The 20,759-nt window shown below is 43.9% G+C and overlaps 1 protein-coding gene across 2 annotated transcripts in view; it reads left to right on the top strand.

Annotated features, from left to right (window-relative positions):
* The first annotated feature begins 3,164 nt into the window (after positions 1-3,164).
* The window catches only part of DPYSL2 (dihydropyrimidinase like 2), a 107,587-nt gene continuing 89,992 nt past the window's right edge, over positions 3,165-20,759 (top strand). The window contains exon 1 of one of the 2 annotated variants that reach the window (XM_048829177.2): positions 3,165-3,753. In XM_048829177.2, coding sequence (XP_048685134.1) covers positions 3,415-3,753 — 339 coding nt within the window. In that variant the 5' untranslated portion in view covers positions 3,165-3,414. The remainder of the gene's footprint in view (positions 3,754-20,759) is intronic. The other variant, XM_048829179.2, reaches the window with a different exon arrangement.

Here is a 20,759-nt window from a genome sequence, read left to right on the forward strand (position 1 = left end):
GATTTTACAGGTCATAACAAAACCTCAAAAAATTACACCCCATTTTCCAATATAAATAAAATGATCATAAATTGACAAAATTGTAAGCCAAAGGTCCCAGAAATAACAAAACTGAAGAATAGCACCATATAGACTTGGATTTTCAAAGGAAGTGTCATGCCAGCACCGTTAGGATCCTTTGAAGATCACACCCATAGCTCCCCAAAGCCAGTCATGGGGAGTTATTCTATTGAATGGGCTCTGATACCCCGTGCTTGATAAAGGAGGCATTGGTTATGCCTGACTAGCTGATGTGTGGAGAGTGCTGCTCAAGAAACGTTGAGGTCAGATCAACCTTTGTTTATAGGCTGGTGGGGGAAAGAGGTTACAGAGGTGATGGCTGGGCCACTCGAGGGTAGCTAGAGTTTTGTAATCTTCCAGTCTGATTTCAGACCATGACGGAAGAGTGCATGATGAATCTGAGACAGGTCTCCACGTTGTTTTGTTAGTTACTTAGGGAACCTTTTGATCATGAGGTTAGATCAGGCCTGACAGCATAGACGGATGGATCTAGAATCGGGTTGCTTCAGAGGGGTTCTGTAATTTCTTTTGTATGGATGGAATCCTGCAGGATTAAATTTTATTGCCTCTGTGGTTCAGTATACATGTGAAACCAGAAAGTTAGACACTTGATAGTGCTCTGCATCCTTTCCAAATCTTGGTAAGCATCTCATAATTCTCCTAAATCACCAGTCACCACGGTACCTAAACACAGCACAGCAATTAAAGTCCACGCTGAACGTGCCCAGAAGTGTCATACCGATGCAGAAAGACGATGGCGTTACTTGTGGAAAAGGGGAACTGGCTGTGGGATGCTGCTTGATCTGTGATTGCGCTATGCATTGTTGGCATTTGCCATGGTGAGGCAGAATGGGGCCATTTCTGAGCATGAGAACAGTGTGGAAGCCTTGGGTGTAGGAGTAGCCTTGATGAGCTCTGAAACACTGAGAAATTGGGAACTTTTCTTCAAGACCCAGGTCTCTTCCCAGCCCTCCATGCCTTCATGACCCCCTAGGCTGGGTTATGGAATTTCAGTCTATTTAGATGTTTCTTTGGTGGCCATCACTGTGGTACCCAAGCGCCTTCCAGGGATGCGTTGAGCGATAAATTGAGCCTTATTTCGGGGTATCCCTGAAAAGCATCACTTACGTTGCAGCAACTGCAGAATGTGTCAGTACAACTGCTCCGCGATTTTAACAGGCTGAAGGCTCTGTCCGTGCCCTCTGAGGCTGGTAGTGACTGCCTATTCAGCAGTGGTTTGGCTATTAATATTTATAAAGCTTAAATAATACAGGATTTAGTTTACCTGATAGACCATATGTTGCCCTGAGTCCCATAAGGGCACCTGAGATTGGCCTGGCTACAGCCCAGGGCCATCCCCAGATACAATCTTGGGAGGAAAAGGAGGAGTCGGGTTTATTCCCTTGAGGACCTGTGTCTTTGGACTGTTCTCCCCCTCATTAGTCACCAGAGCACATCGCCATCATCCTTCAGGGCAACACTCCAGGCTTACTTCTTTCCTTTTTAGTTGAGTCTTTTATAAATGAGTTGTGCATTTATTTTATGCCTTCTCTTGCGTCTGACCTTGGCGTTACTTGGGCACTTTGCCTTATTAGTGACAATATATTGATTTTTTTAAAAAAATGTGTTTCTCACTAAGGTGCCTGCTACCCTTTTGGGCACAGTTGCCTCTAAATTAACATTTAATGTATGCATATACATAGATGCATATTAATGAATAATGCATAGCAATGAATAGCTTAGCAACTGAGTTTGGTTCAGAACAATATTGAATGTGGATTTAGCCTTAATACAGATGAGCATTATTAACGACATGTATCAGATGGTTACAGCTATATTAAACCTATTGTGTGTTGTACCACTTACCTTTGTGATAGAAATATCTCTCCTCCCCTCGCCCGCCCCACGTACACAGACTCACAGTGCAGTCGGCTGCAATCAATCATTGAGAAATTATCAGGGCAACATTTTTTCTCTCTCTAGACCTTTGAACGGTCCATTTAGATATGAAAAATGATGGAATAAGATTTTTTTTTTTAAATCTGTTCACCTTCTCCTGGGAGGCTAGGCATGGGAGCCAAGGACTTCAGTGTGTTACAAGGGAGAGGGGGGTGTGTGTGTGGACAGTAACCCAGCAGCTAATGCAACGCCCTTAAATAATAAAAGGGTGGAGGGATGGATGGAAGCATTGCAATATGGACATGATCATCTTGCCAGCTCCCATCGTACCTGCCTGTGGCTGATCCCTCCCTCCCTCTCCCCCTAACAATAGCAGCCGCATCTCTCCTGAGTCGTGCAGAGGGCAGGCTGGTGCTGAAGGGACAGCGCCTGGAAAGCCGCGCTGGGCAAACCCCCCAAGATGAGCAGGGCTGGGCGACTCCCTTTCATCGGGGCGAGCAGCTGATCCGGGGGCTGGGGTGTCTCCCACCCCGCTCCAAGCTCCCAACGCAGGGGCTCTGCGAGGAGCTGGGAGGGGAGGGTTTATCGCGCTCGCTCTCTAGCCTTGAACCTTAATTTAAATTAAATCTCAACAGCCATTTAGTGCCCCCCCCCCTTTTAGGAGTGAGATCTGGGGTGGGGGTCTGGCACTGCTGGGTGTTTCCCTGTCTTGCAAGGTCACTAATTCCGGAGGTAAGTCCTGATGAATGGGCAAATTTCCTTGTCTCTTTCTCTTCCCCATCTCTGACTGTCTCCACCCGCCTCCCCCCACGCCAGGGGACGCTGCATGAGCCGGGTCACCGCTGACTCCCCCCCCCCCCCCCCAATATGATTCAGCATTTCGCCCCCTTCCCCTGCGGTGCTCAACCTCCAGCTGCTGCCTTTGGAGAAAGTGAGGAACAAAAGGCTAAGGCCGCGCTTCATTTGCAAGGGGGTAGGGCAAGGGGGGGGGCAGATCCTTTGCAGCTAACACGACCCGCTCCCCGCCCCCAAGCAGGGGGGAGGGTCGCTGCTCAGAGCAACTTGTAACAGCAACACGGTCCGGGTTTTTTTTGTTGCTCCAGCCCAGCTCGGCTCTGTTGGCCAATTCGCCAGCCCCACATCACTTCCGGATCAGGCCCCAATCTCTGCTGCAGAGTGAGGGATTTGTTCCCCCCCGCCCCCCTCATCATCTGGGGCGGCTGGGAACTTGAAATCTCCTCTCTCCTGATTGCAGCAGCCTTGCCTTCAACTTTGCATTGCATCTCCATCTCTATGCACCGAGCGAGCTCGCCAGCCTCCCCTCTCTGAGGGCAGGAAATCCACATCTTGCAGCCCTGTTGCTCTCTCTCTCTCGGGGTGTGTGTGTGGGAAATCTTGATCCTATTTGTTGTTGTTTTTCTTGAACAGGGAGGACCCCCCCGCCCCCCCGGAGCCATGGCCGAGAGGAGGCAGGGTGAGGAAGAGGAGGTCCCAGCCTTCTTCAAGAACCTGGGCTCAGGCAGCCCCAAACCCCGGCAGAAATTCTGCGGCATGTTCTGCCCGGTGGAAGGCTCCCTGGAGAACAAGACCATCGATTTCGATTCGCTCTCGGTGGGACGTGGAGCCAGCAGGATCGTGGCCCAGCAGAGGGACGTGGCCCACCTGGGCTCGGATGCCCACTCCCTGTCTTCCAGGCAGGGCAGGAAGGGAGGGGAGCCACCTGTTGAATTCGGGGGAAAGGTGGAGATCAGGGCGGCTGCTGGCAAAGAGGCGCTGCAGAACCTCAATGACAAGGTGGGTGCGGATGGCTCCGGGTGTGTGCGAGAGGGAGATCTGCAACTCACCCGCGAGTTAAGCTGGGGGGGAGGTGATCTCTGATCAGGCTTCCATTAAGCATCATGCCTCCTCATTGCATTCAGCCTGTTTCAGTGCTCACCGAGGCAGCAGCTGGTCCTAGCCTCTTATCGCCAGACTTTAAATGTCCCTGCATTCTTCTGCAGGAGGGGGAGATTGGCAGAATTAGGGAGAGGACCGTTCCCAACCCCCCCCCCCCCCGAGCACACACACACTTTCCTTTCCATCTGCTGATGGAAGCTGACTTTGTTTCTGAACAGCACCCCTCTAGCACAGCGCCCCACCCATCTGATGAATGCAGCTCACCACAAGATAAAATGCAATTGTCAGCAAAAGACTGGGCAGCAAAATCTGATGGCCAAATCCCTGCCGATTTACTGAAGGTAAAACTCCCCTGGGGCTCAATTCTGAGGGCCTTGCCCAGATTTTTTACCCAGGCAATGCTCTTCGTGGGAATTTTGGCTGAGGAAGAATTTTAGGGATTGGCCAGTTGACTGAAATGGGCATTTTGCCTGAGTAAAATCTTGCATAGGACTGAAGGAATCTGGGCTTGGATTGTCAAAGAGGGACTCAAATCCCATTTAAATAATTTTATCTCCCATAGACTTCTTTGAAAATCCTGGCCTTGACCCTTAGTCCCAGTTCTCTGCTCATGTGTCAATCCATGTATAATTAAGGACCTCTTTGTCCCTTAACAACAAAATAATTCAAAGCCATAGCTTTGGCTGATCACATATACTTTCGTTCCCAGGTAAATTAAAGGAAATCAACTCAAACAAGCTTTATTTAGATTTAAGCCAAGAAATATTGTCACTCTGTGCTCTCCTCTGACAAACACAAGCTTTGAAGAGTCCAGGTGAATGAAGAGTCGATCAGGAATCTGACAAACTTCTAGTAGCAAAGTAGGAAAGAGTTCTTCCAAGTATTCCCCCATGTCCACACCCCAAAGGTGCTTATGAAACAATTCCAGTCTCTTAAGAATTCATCTGAACAGCTGGTACCCAGATGCTGATTCACCAATGGCGTGGATGGTATATTCGAGGCAAAAAAACGTGGGTGAGATTGTCCATTTGGGCTTGACCTTCAGCACTGATAAATCGAATGCGAACTTTGGGTACTCAGCACCTCTGAAAATCAGACCCCATATCCATCTGCTACTGCAAAAACCCAAGGCTTGATTTTGCCAACATTGATGCCTGTGAATGACTTGATTCAATTAAGTAGTTCAGTTAACTAAGTGAGATTAATCTCAGGAATACAATTACTCATCTGCATCAATGTTTGCAGGTTTAGGGTTCAAGGAAGTTTTGCGATTCAAGACTTAATTTTATGTGGCATCTTGCGTACAAACCATAACTCGTGATAACTTGGAATGCTACTAGGAGAGGACTGGACATGTGTTCTGAATAATAATAAAAAGGTGCAGTTTTTGTCTGGTGGGGAAAAAAAGAATCTCTTTCAAATAATACTCGAAAACAGTAAATATGGGATTATTTGGAGGAAAAATCAGGAATTGTAACAGAATATGAACTGTTTCAGAACAGCAGCCGTGTTAGTCTGTATTCGCAAAAAGAAAAGGAGGACTTGTGGCACCTTACAGACTAACCAATGTGTTTGAGCATGAGCTTTCGTGAGCTACAGCTCTAGCATTTTATCAGTTTGATAGTCACATTTTCATTCTACCTTTAATTAAGACGGCACAAAATAATGGCATGATCCACTAGAATCTTTGAATTGTGTCCCAGCATAATGCTGGCACCAATATGGTGGTTTTTTTTTTTCTAATGGTGGTGTGAAGTCTTCTGTGGCAAATGAAGTAAGAGAGATTGGTCCTCATTAGCAGGAATTTATGGTTTCCCAGGTGACTGCATCTGTGTATTGTATTGAATTGAAGTGCTAGGTCCTCAACGGATATAACTTGGCTGTAGCTCCTTATTGAGGATCAGGCTCAATATATTTATATAAGAAAGGGGAAAGAAAGCACTTCAAGCTACGAGACAAAATTCAGACTTGTGTTAAAAGGCTAAAAGCCCACTGGCTTTGCGTTTAATACCCGGGGTCTGAATTTGGCTATTTACTTTCACAGCTCAGTTGCACAATGTAGTTTTATTGGCACACTGCTAATCGTGTCTAACCTAGCCAAGAAGAGCCTCTCTACATTTCGGTATAGATAATGATAATGTGCAACCTATAAAACAATAATCAATTCATTCATGGGTCCCCGAAGTTCTGAAAAATGTAGATTATCTAACAAAAGCCTAGATGTCCTAACACTCAACTAGCTTTAGCTTGGAGACTTGAGAATTATTATGGCCACAAGCAATATTCTTAAGAACCCATCTATTTTTGATGGTTGGTACTCTGGTCTAGAAATCCAAGGGCCATATCACCAGGTGATATACGTGGGTGATGGCTCTGTTGGAATTAGTGGAGCTCTGCCCAGTTACATTAGCCAAAGATCTGATCCAAAATATGTTAAAGCACAGTCATCGTTTCTTCCGGTGTGTACAATGACCCTGCCTTATTCTCAGCCTACATTGTTAGCGAGGCAACTAGGACCAGTACATCTGGTATTTTTCTGTACTCTTAACTATCCAGAGGATGAAAAAGGAATTTAATTGTCCTCCATTAAATGGCATGTGTAGTTCTGCAGAATAATGAAATCTCTCTATGTCTCGCTGGTGGTCTATGGCATTCCACAGGGATCTAACGCAGTCGTATCTTATGGACATGGTGCTCCATGCTTCCTGGCTTAAAATGATCCCTAGAGACATCAGGAAGAGTTTCCATCATACTTTACAAAACATTTCACAGTTAGGTCTTTAGAGGCAGTGTAGCCCAATCAACAGGGCAGACTGTGGGAGATCTGGGTTCTGTGCCAAGCTCTGCCACTGACTTGCTGTATGGCCCTGGGGAAGTTACTTCACTTTTCTGTTTCCCCTCCCATTCTTTGTCTTCTTAGTTTGTTAACTTTTGGGCAGAGAATGACTCACGCTCTGGGTACGGCAACATGGCAGCCAGGGGTGGGATTTGTCATTCATGTTGTTGTGCTTGAGTTAGTTTGCTAAAAATAGCAGGGAGGATGCTGTGGTACAAGGCTCGAGGGTGACCAGATGGCAGACGTGAAAAATCGGGACAGGGGGTGGGGGGCAATAGGCGCCTATGTAAGGAAAAAGCCCTGAATATTGGGACTATCCCTATAAAACTGGGACATCTGGTCACCCTACAAGGCTCCAATGCCAGCTGTACGAACAAGTATGTACCCAGGCGGGTCAGCAGGCTTGTGCATCCCACACTGAAGCCTGGGCCACGGTGTCCTCATTTTAATTTTTAGCGGGAGTACAGCTCGCTCAGATAGGTCTACACAAGCTGCCATTCACACCCCTGCTGCGGTGTAGATGTATCCAATATGTCTGAGCATCTGCTAGTACAACACCTAGCACAATGGGGCCCCGATCTTGGTAGGGGCCTCTACAAAGTACCATCGTAATAACAGCAGCCCGACTCAGGTAAAAAGTCCCAGTGATTTGCTGGAATAAAGACGGCAAGGTGAAGCCCAAAGAGTGAAATCATGAATTTAATTTCACTGCCCAAGTGGAGTGAAGTGCAAGGAGTAGAAGCAAACAAAAACCATGCAAAGTAAATGAGATTAAGAAAAAAGAAAATGTTGAGAATTTTTTAAAATTTAAGGTGTTTAATTATTAAACTTGCTATGTCAAGCGCTTTGAGGTCCTCAGATGGAAGGTGCTATAAAATGCACGGTATCGTTACTATTAACGATCATTTTAAACCCAGGCCTATGTACAGTCGTCTGTGTCCATCAAAAATCAGGGCTTCTGATTTAACTTCACAGTTGGATTTTGAATTTCTCCACCACTGGCTCCAGTCCTTTAAAGAACAGGCATTTGAATAAAAGATCTGTCCCCCAAAAGGCCAATTTGAAGTTTTGAGGTTGCTAATATGTTGACAATGTGTGATGATTCCGTACAGAAAAGTGGTTATATAGTTATTATTTGTATTATAGTAGCATCAAGAGGTCCTGTCAGATCAGGGCCCCATTGTGCCAGGTAGGGTGACCAGATGTCCCAATTTTGACGTCTGGTACTTTGACTGCTAGTATAGGTCTCTATCCGCTATAACACACTGCCTCCCACAACACCTCGCGCTGTCACTCTCAGACAAAATGTAGTTTTTCTATCAGTCATTCATTAGTCGTATGGAATAACTGGCAGCAGACAATTAGAACACAATGTAACTGCCATTAAAAATATAGATTATCTTGTGTGTGCTGCTCACTTGATTTTTCTGCTTAGAGAGAGATCTAAAAATACCAGGCAGCTCCATTTATTGTTACCAAAGCTCTCGGTTATGCTAACACACTGGAAAGGTTAATTAAAATTAACAACTGTTTGAATCTGGTTTCATTGCAACTCTGGTCTTCCTGTGAGGCAAATTCTAAACTCCTTTAGTCATAATAATTATTATGGTAGTGCCTAGAGTTCCCAACCAAGACTAGGGCCCCATTGTGCTAGGCACTGTCTAAACACGTTGTAAGAGACACACCCTGCTCCAAAGAGCTTACAGTCTGACCGACAAAGAGTGCAAGGGGAAATAGAGAGGTGAGGTGACTTGCCCAAAGTCACTGGTGGAATAAAGCTGAGGTCTCCTGACGCTCACTCCAGAGCCCCTTTCACTTGGACCATGCTGCCCCTCCTTGGCTTGGCCATGTGACCGCTTTGTGCCTCAGTTTCCTCCTTTATAAAGGGCAATAATAATACTTCCCTATCTCAGAAGGGGGGAGAGGTTGTAGGTGATCAGTGTTTGCCCTTTGTCCCAAGATATCCAAGCACTTTATGAAGCAAAGCACTATTACGGTGAAAATGTTGCTACTAATGGAGGTCAGCTTCTAATCCAAATAAAGATGAAGGTTATTTATTTCTCCCTTTGTGGCTTCTTCCCTTTGCACTCTATGAAAGAAGCTGTCATTAGGCGGAGACTCAGGATCTACCTTGGCAGTCCTTTTATTCCCATTGAAGTCAGCGGGCATATTGAGTGCTGACCGAAGTACAGTTGGATGCTCCAGTCCGGATGTCTAGTTATCCAAAACTTCTATCCTAGCTGCAGGGGTTATTAGACCATCACTTTATTTTGGCACATCCACCTTTTGGGATCTGTGAATTCAGCAGCTTTGGTGGGCCCCTGATTAGAGCGTGCGAATAACGTATTTTTTGGCTCATGGAGCAATTCCAAAATAATGACGGGGGGGGGGGGGGAATAGTTTCACATTGAGCCAAAACCAAAATTCTTCAGAATTTTCAGTCAATTGAAAATTTAAAACCAAAAACCTTTCTTGTCAAACTAAATGCTTTGTTTGACCTAAAACAAACTGTTTTATTTCAATTTCAACCATCTGAAAGGGTTTTGACTTTTTTAAAACATAAAATTGAAGGAAATTTCAAAACAAAAAGTTGTTTCAAACCAAACAAATCAAAATTGGCTTTTGGTTTTTTTTACACAGTTTATCAAAACTGACCCAAATTCACAAACTGTTTTGGTGTTGCTGAATCTGCACTTTCCACCTAAACCTTTTGGCTAAAAAAACTTCACCTTACTTTACTCCTGATTTGGGAAGAGTTGATACATAGAGCTTTTTATCTGTTGATCTCAAAGTGCTTAACAAAGGAGGGTCAGTATTGTTATCCCCACTATACAGGTGGGAAAACTGAGCCACAGAGTCCGGAAGTGACTTGCTCAAGGTCACACAGCTAATTAGTGTCACTCAAATACGATCGGGCTTGCATTTTAATTAGGAGTGATTGTAGGAGAAAGGATCAAGGGGTGATGATCAGGGTAAAGGAGCAGAAATGGGATAGGAAATAAATACATAAGTACATGGCCTGGCTTTCAGAGTCGCTTTGCACCTGCGGGTCCCATTGACTACAGTGGGACTCTGAGGTGCTTGGCTCTTCCGAAAATCAGGGCATTAATCTAAATAACTTACACATAGCACCTGCCAGGCCGGTATGTAGCATAGGTAGGAAGGATGGTAAATGCACTAGATTGAGACGAGTGATCTCTCTGTTCAATCTAATCCAAATAAAGATGAAGGTTGTTTATTTCTCCCTTTGTGGCTTTGCTTCAGACTTCCTGGGTGACCTGAAGCAATTGTCTTAATCTTTCGTTGCTTGAGTTCCCCATCTGTAAAATGGGAGTAAATAATACTCCCTTTTTCTCTCTTATCTGTTTAGACTGTTAGCTCTTTGGGGCGTAGACTGGCTCATACTGTGTGTTTGTACACCAAGTAACACAATGGGGCCCTGAGGCATGAGTGGGGCCCAAGAATAACAATAGTTAATAAACACCGACTGGGAAAGCAATTCTATTTTAAAACTGTATCAACACGGAGGGACTAAAGTGGATTTAACATGCAAGGAAAAAGAGGTTCCAGAAACAGTCCTGCAAACCTGCAAAATAACTGGGGTTGTTGCAAAATCCTCAAGCTCTCATGATCATGCTTGCCCATCCCTGCAACAAATAATGACTAACAGGACATTGTACAGAGCACAAACAATCATAGACTTTGGAATGCTAATGGAGCCGTTGTGCAAAGCACAATAGAGGTTGTTCCAAACAGCTGGAAATGCTGTTCCAAGTTTAATTTGTTACGATTCCTGTAATTTCTCTAGCCTTGATTCGATAATCATTACTTGCAAAATAATTACACGGAGAAATGACTTGCATATTCTCCCAATGGATCATAATCATTTGTCTGGCTACTGGAAAACCAAACAAAAGCCTGCAAGCTTCCTGGATCCCTCTTTAAGACACCAATCCACATGGTAGGGGGATGCCACACATTCTGAGAGCATAGTTTTCTATTAAGTGCTTATCATGAATTTACCAATTCGCTCATCATTCCTTCTGATGCAGAAAAGAACCAGGGTCTTTGATATGGTGCCAACAAATACCATTTGGACTAAAGAGGCTCCACTGTTTGGGCCAGATGCTCCTTGTCTTCCTGTGTATTTACAGTGCTGATGGGGCACAATGGGGAAGTAATCACGTGCTTTGAGTGCCACTGAAATACAAATAATAGGAACATAGTTTTAAATGATTAGCTTGTTTTATCAGCTACAAGGCAGCCTTCCAGGTCTGGCCCAAATCTGTTGCAGACAAGGCTGTGTCTAATTCCTCATATCCTTTGTCATATCTGCAGTATGTTAAATTTGATTCCGTACTCACTAGGTTGTTGGAGAGGTGAGACATTATTTTGTCAGCAAGCTTTGCATCCCAGCTAGAATAACGCTAATATGGCTGTTCTACATAAACGGTTCCCTCATTTGAACCCCTAAAGGGAGTCTTTATTTGGGAGCAAACTTGCGAAAGGATCTAAGGCCCAACTCCTAAATACCTTTGAGGATCTGGGCCTAATATAGCCAGAATCAACAACCTTTGTTCTGTTTCTGAGTAGCAGCCGTGTTAGTCTGTATTCGCAAAAAGAAAAGGAATATTTGTGGCACCTTAGAGACTTACCAATTTTCAAGCACAAAGGAGATTCCCATTCTTCAGAAGATCCGAGAGAAAAGATAAGCTCCATGGTATTGATACCAAATGGTTTTTTGGTGGCAAAATCTACCCAGATTTTTTTTTCTCAGTCATGCAGTCAGAATTTCCCCCAGTGAAATAAGAGTAGTTGAACCCACTGTTCATGTTCACAGATGACATGAGTCTGCTACATTTCCTAGCTCGTTCTTTAGGTTAAGCTGTAGGGGCACGTGCTTGAGCTCTGGAAGGCCTATGTTCAGTTGTAGTGATGACCAAAATGATAACCTTAGAGTGCTTAGATCGTGAGCTCTTCGGGGCAGAGACCATCTTTTTATTATGTTTTTTTACAGCGCCTAGCACAACGGGGCCATGATCCCTGACTGGGACGCTGAGGTGCTTCTGCAATCTGTACGAACATAAAAACTGCCATGCTGGGCCAGACCAATGGTCTATCTAGCCCAGTATCATGCCTCCAACAGTGGCCAGTACCAGAGCTCCCGGAAGAGTGTACAGAACAGGGCAATTTTGGAGAGATCTACCCTGTCTTCTCCTCCCAACTTCTGGCAGTCAGAGGTTTAGGGTTGCCCCAAGCATGGGGTTATATCCCTGGCCATCTTGGCTGGTAGCTGTTGATGGACCTATCCCCCATGAACTTCCGCAGTTCTTTTTTTTAACCAAGTTATACTTTTGGCCATCACGACAACCCATGAAAATGAGTTCCACAGGTTACATTATGTGAAGAAAGTATTTCCTCATTTGTATTAATCCTTCTTCCTATTAATTTCTTTGAGTGACCCATGGTTTTTCTATTGCGTGAAAGGGTAAATAATACTTCTCAATTCACTTTTTCTACACCCTGCACGAGTTTATAGACCTCTGTCCTGTCCCCCCTAAATCGTCTGTTTTCTAAGATGAACGGCGTAATCTTTTCAGTCTCTCCTCAAACGGAAGCTATTCCATACCCTTGAACATCTTTGTTGCCCTTCTCTGAACCTTTCCCCAGTTCCACTATGTTCTTTTTGTGAGATGAGGCTATCATAACTGGACACAGCATTCAAGGTGTGGGTGCACCATGGATTTAGTTAGTAGCATTGTGATATTTTCTGTCTTATTTTCTACCCCTTGCCTACTAGCTAATACAAAGTATTAGTACGTCGTAGTAATAATAACAACAGTTAGGAAAGTGTGGGAGCTTATCTTAGTTCAGCTGTGGGCCTGAAATGCTTGGGATAAACTTCATCTGTCCTCGGGATATGAGCATAAAAACCATTCTGTGTGTGTTATGTATGCCCCTCTATGCCTGATCCAAAGAGCATATATGTCTGTGAAAGCTTCCAGCCAGGGGGCTGGGACTTTCGAAGGGGTTTAAGGGAGCTAGATCCCTCATTCCCATTGAAAGCCATAGAAAATTTGACTCCTAGCCTTAGTGCTTCAGCTCAACCTCTGGGAGTTCATTCAGGCTTTAACTCTGGAGGTTGTAGGTTCAAACCTTGGCGACAACAGCTCTTACGTAAGCCCTTATGGTTCAGTCAGAACCGTCTTTACGTTTCTCAAGATATTAAGAGCAACAACGAAAACTTAATCCAGAGACAAACACTTGGATTTGCTTTTATTGACTTGTTTGCGCAAAAGGAAAATAAACCCTCCACTCAAAACTTCAGATACGATTTATTCAGAATGTCTGTCTGTAGAGGCTGAAAATAGTCATAAGATTGTACCTCATCATCATAGCTTATTTGACCCCCGTGTGCATTTAACTTAAGCTGTAACATTTATTAGTGGTCAAAAGAAAATACCCCCCATCCCACTAGTGACAGAAGTTCCCGTTTGTAATTTATAGCTATTAACGGTAGACATTTCTTTCATCACCTTTTGGGAGGGACAAATGTATCCCTACAGATATTTACCAATTCCCCTCTAACCCTTCCAGCACTTGATGGCATGTGGGTGAAATGTTGTACGCACATGGCATGCCAGTCAATGGGGCTCTGTGCTGGTGTAGCAATCTACACGTGCTGATCAGGGCCTGAGTTATGAATAAGTGAAATCTCTATTGGCCTAACCCTGCTTCTCCTGAAGGCAATAAAAAGACTCCCGTTGACTCAGGTGACAGGAGGAGCAGCTAATGGGGGTGGCGTATTAGCATTTATCTGTCATCTAACATGTCTGTTTTCCTAGGAAAAAAATATAAAGCTGGTTGAGTGAAACCAATCTGTTTCTAACTTGCTTCTCACATACTAAAGCTGATGCTGTTGTGGAGTTTCCAGAACTACCAGGGAAGGTTTAAACCCACCCCGATCCCTCCTTTCATTGCACTTCAAAATATATGTTTCTGTTCTCATGCCATCACAAAATGTCCTTATGGAAAACCTGTAAAGAATTTAATAGGGATAAAACCAACAGGATGTTGTAGAAACTCAGTAGGGTCCAACTGCAATTACTCAAAAATCCTAGAGACTTAAATAGAGAAAGAGATCCTTTCTGTAGATTTTCACTTGAACCATCCTGTAATTTATAGTGGGAATATAATTCTCTACTACAGTGTTTCCCAAACTTACAGCTGTTGTGTACCCCTTTTGAGACACTTGTCTTACCGGCATACCCCTTCTCCGGTGAAGATAATTTGGAGGATGGGGGGTGGTCGCCACATTTTTATAACGCACTCCTAATTCGTTTCATTCTGTATTAAATGTTTGTTAGAAATAAATGCAAAATTATATTACATACAGTTGAAACAAAAATTTTAATAGAAATAATAATTACATATAGAAACTGTACTATAAATAATTAAAATAATAGAAGCGACTCAACAGTCTGGCAGAACAGCGCGCGCCCGCGTGTGTGTGTGTACATATATATATATATATATATATATGGTGAATTTGTATAATTCTGAAATTAAAATACGCTGGTTTGGCTAGGTTCGTGAAGAAAGCACTAGTTTTAATACTTACTCTTTCAGTCTTGAAAAATTTTCAGTACAAACCAAACTATTCAGTGCGAGGGATGGAACTGCTTTTGACCAGACACTATCGCGGGGATATCTGGCTCGATGTTTGTGATCTTAAGACGAAGCTGGGGCTCCACATCAATAAGACAATTTTGTTTTTTTTGTTTTGATTGCCCAACAGTGCAGAGAATCTGATCTCTCACAAATACGAGGTGGGAAAAGGCAGAAGATACTTGACAGCTTTGTCCAATAGAGCTGGATATTCAGAGCTAACACCCAACCAAAATGACGTCAGTGTATTTTGCTCAAATTTTGTTTTCAGGAAGCTATCTGAAGCCAGCTCCAAGAGCTGTTCTTCTGAAGCAGAGAGGTTATTTGGCAATGTTTGAACATTGATGATAAAAGGGTTCCTTATCCATTCAAAGGTGCCATCTGGTTCAGGGAAATACTTCCAAAGATCTTTCCGCAAGCTTTCCAAATGCTGCTTCATGGTTTGTAACACATCACTATCAAGTTCGTTAGTCGAGTTTATTACTAAGTCATGAAGAGATGGAAAGGAATCCAGTTCACGACGACTAAGACGTTTATGCCACAGTTTCAATTTTGCAACCATGGCGCTCACTTTGTCTTGAACATGGAATATGGAGATGAGTTTCCCTTGCAACAAAGATAGATTGAGGTTGTTTAAATGAGCAAAGATATCTGCAATATGTGCTAGTTTGCATAGCCATCTCCAGTTGAGTATACAGTCTTGCAGGTTAAAGGTTTCACGTAAAAAAACTTGCAGTTCTTCTCGCAGCTCAAACAGGCGATTCAGAACTTTTCCACGCGAAAGCCAACGCACTTCAGTGTGAAATAGGAGTTGTGTGTAATCATTGCCCCTCTCATCACAAAGCTGAGAAAACAGCCGGGCGTTCAGAGGGAGGCCTTTCACAAAATTGATTATTTTCACAGCTTCATCCAGTACTTGCTTTAGATCTGCCTCCATGTTCTGGATGGCGAGTGGTTCCCTGTGAATGCAACAATGAGTCGATTTTGCTTCTGGCGCAACAGCTTGAATACGTGCAACAGCTCCTTTCTTCGAACCAGTCATGGCTTTGGGGCCATCTGTGCTTATTCCAACACAACGACTCCAATCCAAGTCATTGTTTTTGATAAAGTCATCAATAGCTTTAAAAATAGCTTCTCCAGTTGTATGTATTGGCATAGGTTGGCAGAACAAAATATCATCGTGGACTTCATTATTCAGCTCATATCTGACAAACAACAAAAGATTAGCTAACTTCACAATATCAGTGGATTCATCCGCTTGCAGTGGATAGTAGTGACTCTTCTGTACTCTTGACAATAATTGCAGCTTTATGTTTTCGGTCATATCTGTGATTCTGCGATGAACCGTGTTATTTGAGAGGAGGACACAATCTATACCCTTGCTAGCCTTGTCTCCAATCATCACTTGCACCATTACTTTGGCTGCAGGTTTTACTAATGTCTCACCAATCACTTCAGCAGCTCTGGACTTTGCAATTAAGTATGCCACACTATCGGAAGCTGCCAAAGCTTTCATATTTTCACCTCCCGTCACATTACGAATTGTTTTCTGGGACTTTTGGAGATCTTTGCGCCTATTTTTGAAGAATTCTACAGGTTTTCCCTCGTATTCTTTGTTTACTATCGAAATAGTATTTTAGGTTGGATGGTTTCATACCTTAATTTGTGAGAGTCTCGTAACAAATCACACATAGTGGAACGGGCTCCACCTCATCGCCAGTCCATGAAAATCGCAGTTTAAGATATTCTTCAGCAGATTTGCGGGCTTTTTTTGTTTTCTTTGCATTCAATAAACTTACAGATGGTTCACATGGTTCACTGATTTTGTCATCACAATTGTCTGATGTCGCCATATCACTGCATTTTTCAGCATAATTATCACTAACATTCGTATTTCCTTCGTAATTTTCTTTTGTACGTTTCAAACTTCCTGGTTTTAGCCAGCGATCCATTGTAAATGGGTTTAACAAAAAGAGAAATTGTGTATATTAATACACACCAAGTATGTACTTGCTACGATCTTTAGATTACTACTAGTAGTTATTCACTTTTATCTTTTATCCGTCAACATGCCTTCTGCACGTGCCACAAAGGCCAGTGTATTGCCCGAGCCGCGGTAACGCGCACGCGTGGTTTGCGTCGGCTCTGCTGTGCTATCCGATGTTACTGAACGTGCTATCATATTAGTTACAATGTACACCTGTGCGTATTTCTACTGTACAAGTGTACATCATTCTCATATATTAAATTTTAGTGAATTGTTTTCTGCTGCTAAAAAAACCCGATGATAAAGTAAAATAAATTCTGCCGCGTACCCCTTGAAACCCAGGGGTCCGCGTACCACACTTTGGGAAACACTGCTTTCCTACATTTGCTAGGATAGTCCAAAACCCCTATTGAGCCATATCCTCAGCTGGTATAAAGAGGTGTAGCTCTGCTGAAGTCAATTGAACTATGCTGATTTACACCAGCGGAGGATCTGGAAGTGAAAGAGATGCTCATTCTCTATTAAATTCTATCTATAGGACCTGAGATGGTATCAGAGTGGGCATGTGTGTTTGAAGATGGTGGTTTGAAGGAAAACACGAAGACGACTGATGTTATGCAAGTTGGGGATACAGAAGAGGAGCTGTTGAGTGAGGCTTGAGGAGGGAAGCAGAAACCGAAGATTTTGGGCACTTGGGAAGAACACGTAGTGCCATCAGAGAGATTTGGGGAATGGAAATGAAGAACCCAGTGTGCATGGGTGGCAGTGAAAAAGGTGGCAGGAATACGGTGGGTCTGGCAATTAAGTAAATAATTGAAAGGAAGAAGTGCATGCTGCATGTGTTTGTCCCTGCCTGCTCTATTGTTTGGAAAGAGGAAGTCTTACAGAGATGGAAGAAAAGAAGATACAGGAGGTCGAAATGATATACCGAGGAGGACAATGGTAAGCAAGCAGAGGGTAGACAAAATACACATGGAAGAAATTAGGAAGAAGATGAACTTGTCACGCCCATTGATAGCCTGGAGAGTACGTGTTGGAGGTGGGTGGGACATGTGATAACAATGGGAGAAGAACAACCAGCAGAGAAAGCAGGGGAGGAAGAGGACAGCAAGATCAGACATGGAAGACGGAGGATAGGATGGAAACTCTGTCAAGGGAAGTTTGAAGAGAAAAGGCCTGGAACTTGAAGACCTACGAACCCATGCCATGGACCGGAAGGAGTCATGAAGAATTGTGGGCACCTCCAACTCCGGGTAGGGTTTGGCCTACCTACTGGACAGTGGTCCTTTAACATGAAATGCACTCTTGTGCAAAGGACCTGCACAAGCCCTTATGCACCACTTTAAGCCTTGTAGAGGCAAAACCTGACTGCAGCCATGGTAGGTCCAGTGGCCAATAAACCACTGTGATTGTGCTGAGCAAAGGGTGGGCAGGATTAGTAGGGGCTGTCAACGGGCACGAACCCCCTGCAGGGCGTGACTCCTTGTGTGGCATGGGGTGGGTGGGTGGATGGGGGCAGGCCTGGGAACATGCAAGGCACAACTATCTGCTTCTGCGTTTATTCTCCCATCCCCCACCACACTGAGAGGGGTGGGGAGGGGAGAAGAGGGCTTGCATAGGGCCCTGCAGAGGCTATTTCAGCTATTGGACAGGAATAGCTCCCATATAACAGCAGTGCAGCTATTCCCAATCTTGGGGAAGAATCCTTCCTCCTATCACGAGCCTGGGTGCAGAGGCAGAAGATTTACTCTTTAATTTGGGATTTAATTGGTGCCTAGGCTCTGTGCATTGGGTAATTCCACCCTTAATGAGGGATGCATTGAGCCACATTGGCAGAGATAGGTCTGGGATACTAACATTCTTCCATCATCCCTCACTCAGCAATTTCCAGGACTTTGAGTGATATCAATGACCTTAAGCATCCCACTCCTTTGTCTGCTGTCGGGAAGGTGGCATTTAGGGTTTGGGCTGACTGGCAGTTCCCCTCTGCTTAGCATTTGGCAAGAAGGATCTGGCAAAGTGCTTGTTCATTACGGTGTCTTCTAATTTTAAGTTTCCCAGCCTGCTGCAGGCAGAGCCACACCTCTGGAGTACAAAAGGAATCAATGGACTGAATTCCTCAGCTGTCTAAATCTTCCAGAGCTGGGTGCATTCCTTCCCTTTCCACAGTGCATGGGCAGGATTTATTTTTTGGTAATAGCATTGCTGTATCGCAACAGGGCTATGCCGCAAGCCACTAGGACGTCACAAATTTTTTATCCAGTCCATTCATTGTAACCTAGTAACTCACGACCGCAGTTAACTTTTCATTGGGATTTATTGGTCTTAATTTAAAGCGTGTGGATTTAAGCAAAACCAAGGCCTGTAAACAAACAAAATAGACTCCAATACAAAACATCTTTCGGAGAATACTGGTTTCTAATTAACATGAGCCATTAAGAACAAGGGCGCATCGTTTTTAAGATGGTCCATGTGAAGAAAGGCATGGGCTGTCAGTTCATAAGCTACGTTTTCTTTTCTAAGTTACTACTTCAAGGAAGTTTAATAATTGTTTTTTAAAATCATTTATCTTCTGAAGTCTTTTAACTTCCCAGAAGGAAAAATCTTGGGCAAGACCCTCAGCTGGTGTAATGGGGCTACACCAGCTGAGGGGCTGCCCTCTCAACCTTGCCCATAAGGGTTAGAGATGGGGTTGTGATCTGGGAGTGGATGAGAATCTAGGTGTCTTTTGTGCTGTTCAGATCTTGTGTTTGGGATCAGCCTATTAACCAGCTATCTAATTTCTTCATCTGTGTTGTTCTGTACGATAACGGTTCTTATAATATGGTGATGGGAAAGAATCTCTGAACATCTCCATGATATCGGCAATAGAAGTGCCAATGAAAACTAGCATTATGGGTTTCTTTATTAGAGAGATAGTGTGGTCTAGTAGGTAGGGCACTAGCCTGAGTTCGTATTTTGGCTGTGCCACTGACCTACTGTACGATGCTGGCATCACACCTCACCTCTGTGCTTCCGCTTCCTCTCCCACCTTTTGTCTCTTTGGGGAGAGAGACTAGGTCTTGCTTAGCACAATAGGGTCCTCACCTCAGATGGAGCCTCTAGGCCCTGCTATCATAGTAATAATTTATGTAGGACTTGAAACAGGAACCTCAAATCCAAAAGCTCTTGAATTTTGGGAATGGTCCGATCTGCGCTTTATACACATTGTGTCCTGTACCTGGCTGAGTGCTTTGGAATTTAATAAATAATAAAACCAGGCTACTAATTTGGACATAGTATGATAGACTGTGCGTGTGACTTTGCCACTAATGACATACTTCTGCTTCTTTACAGCTTCCTGGCTTGCTGATGCCAGCATTTTACTTCCAGGTCTCCAGTAAAAATGTGCTGAGATATCAAAACTTCCCCCAGTGCAGCAGACCAGGGAGGGGCAAGTTGATACATTTAGTGTTTTCTATTCAAATTGTTAACAAAATATTCAACAGCGCAGTAACAAGTTAATCATGTGATAACAAGCTGCGTTCTCATTTGTTACTGGTCAGGTATTAGTGGATTGGAGCATTAACCAGTGTAAGGCTTCCTGGTATACCCAGGAAAAGCTGTCTCTTTCTCTCTCCACTCTACCTTCCCCCTGCAACCTTGTAGCCTAATGTAAAAGAGAGATCTTGGTGTTGATCTCTTGGAACAGGTGTTCCCTTTAAAAAGATGCACTGCAGTGGTACACTAAAGCAATTTTTAATCTCTTACATTCGTGCATTGTATGTTTTATCTCGAAGGATCTTGTGATCCAAAGGGCCTGATTCCTGCAACCCCCTACTCATGGAATTAGCCCCCAAATCAGAGGTGTCATTTGCTATGGGGCAGTTGCCCCCCCAACTTGGGGTTTTCGCCCTGGACTTTTCATAGATCTATATGCTGCATTATGTCTTTTACTGTACTTTTTGGGCCTTCTCCCCAGCCTTTGCAGGATAGAATATAATAACCTCAAGGGTCCATATGCTAGCTCAACTTTGCTCTCTCTCCCTGGAATTTTTCTGCAATTTCCCCTTGCCCCAAATGGGTTACTTGTGTGAGTAACAAGACTTGCAGGTTCAGACCCATAGGGCTTTTATAGTTTGTACTGTATTTAACAGGTATAATTCGCTTGTCACTGAGGAGTTTAAATAATATCCTTAGTTCGTCATTACCTGGCCCATACAGACCTGCAAACAGAGATGGATTTGTGTCCTCTGTCCATGAAAAATGTCTCTTGTCTCATCCTCTCAAGCAGCTGTCCCTGACAGTGATGGGGTATTGGGTTAGATAGGCCACTGATATGATATGGAATGGTGATTCCAATGGCTTGAGAGAGTAAGATGCTGGGGCCAGGGCTCGGATGTTTCCTTTGTGTCTTGTACAGTGCATAACAAG

The sequence above is a fragment of the Caretta caretta genome, chromosome 26, assembly GCF_965140235.1.
Source record: "Caretta caretta isolate rCarCar2 chromosome 26, rCarCar1.hap1, whole genome shotgun sequence".
Lineage (NCBI taxonomy): Eukaryota > Metazoa > Chordata > Testudines > Cheloniidae > Caretta > Caretta caretta.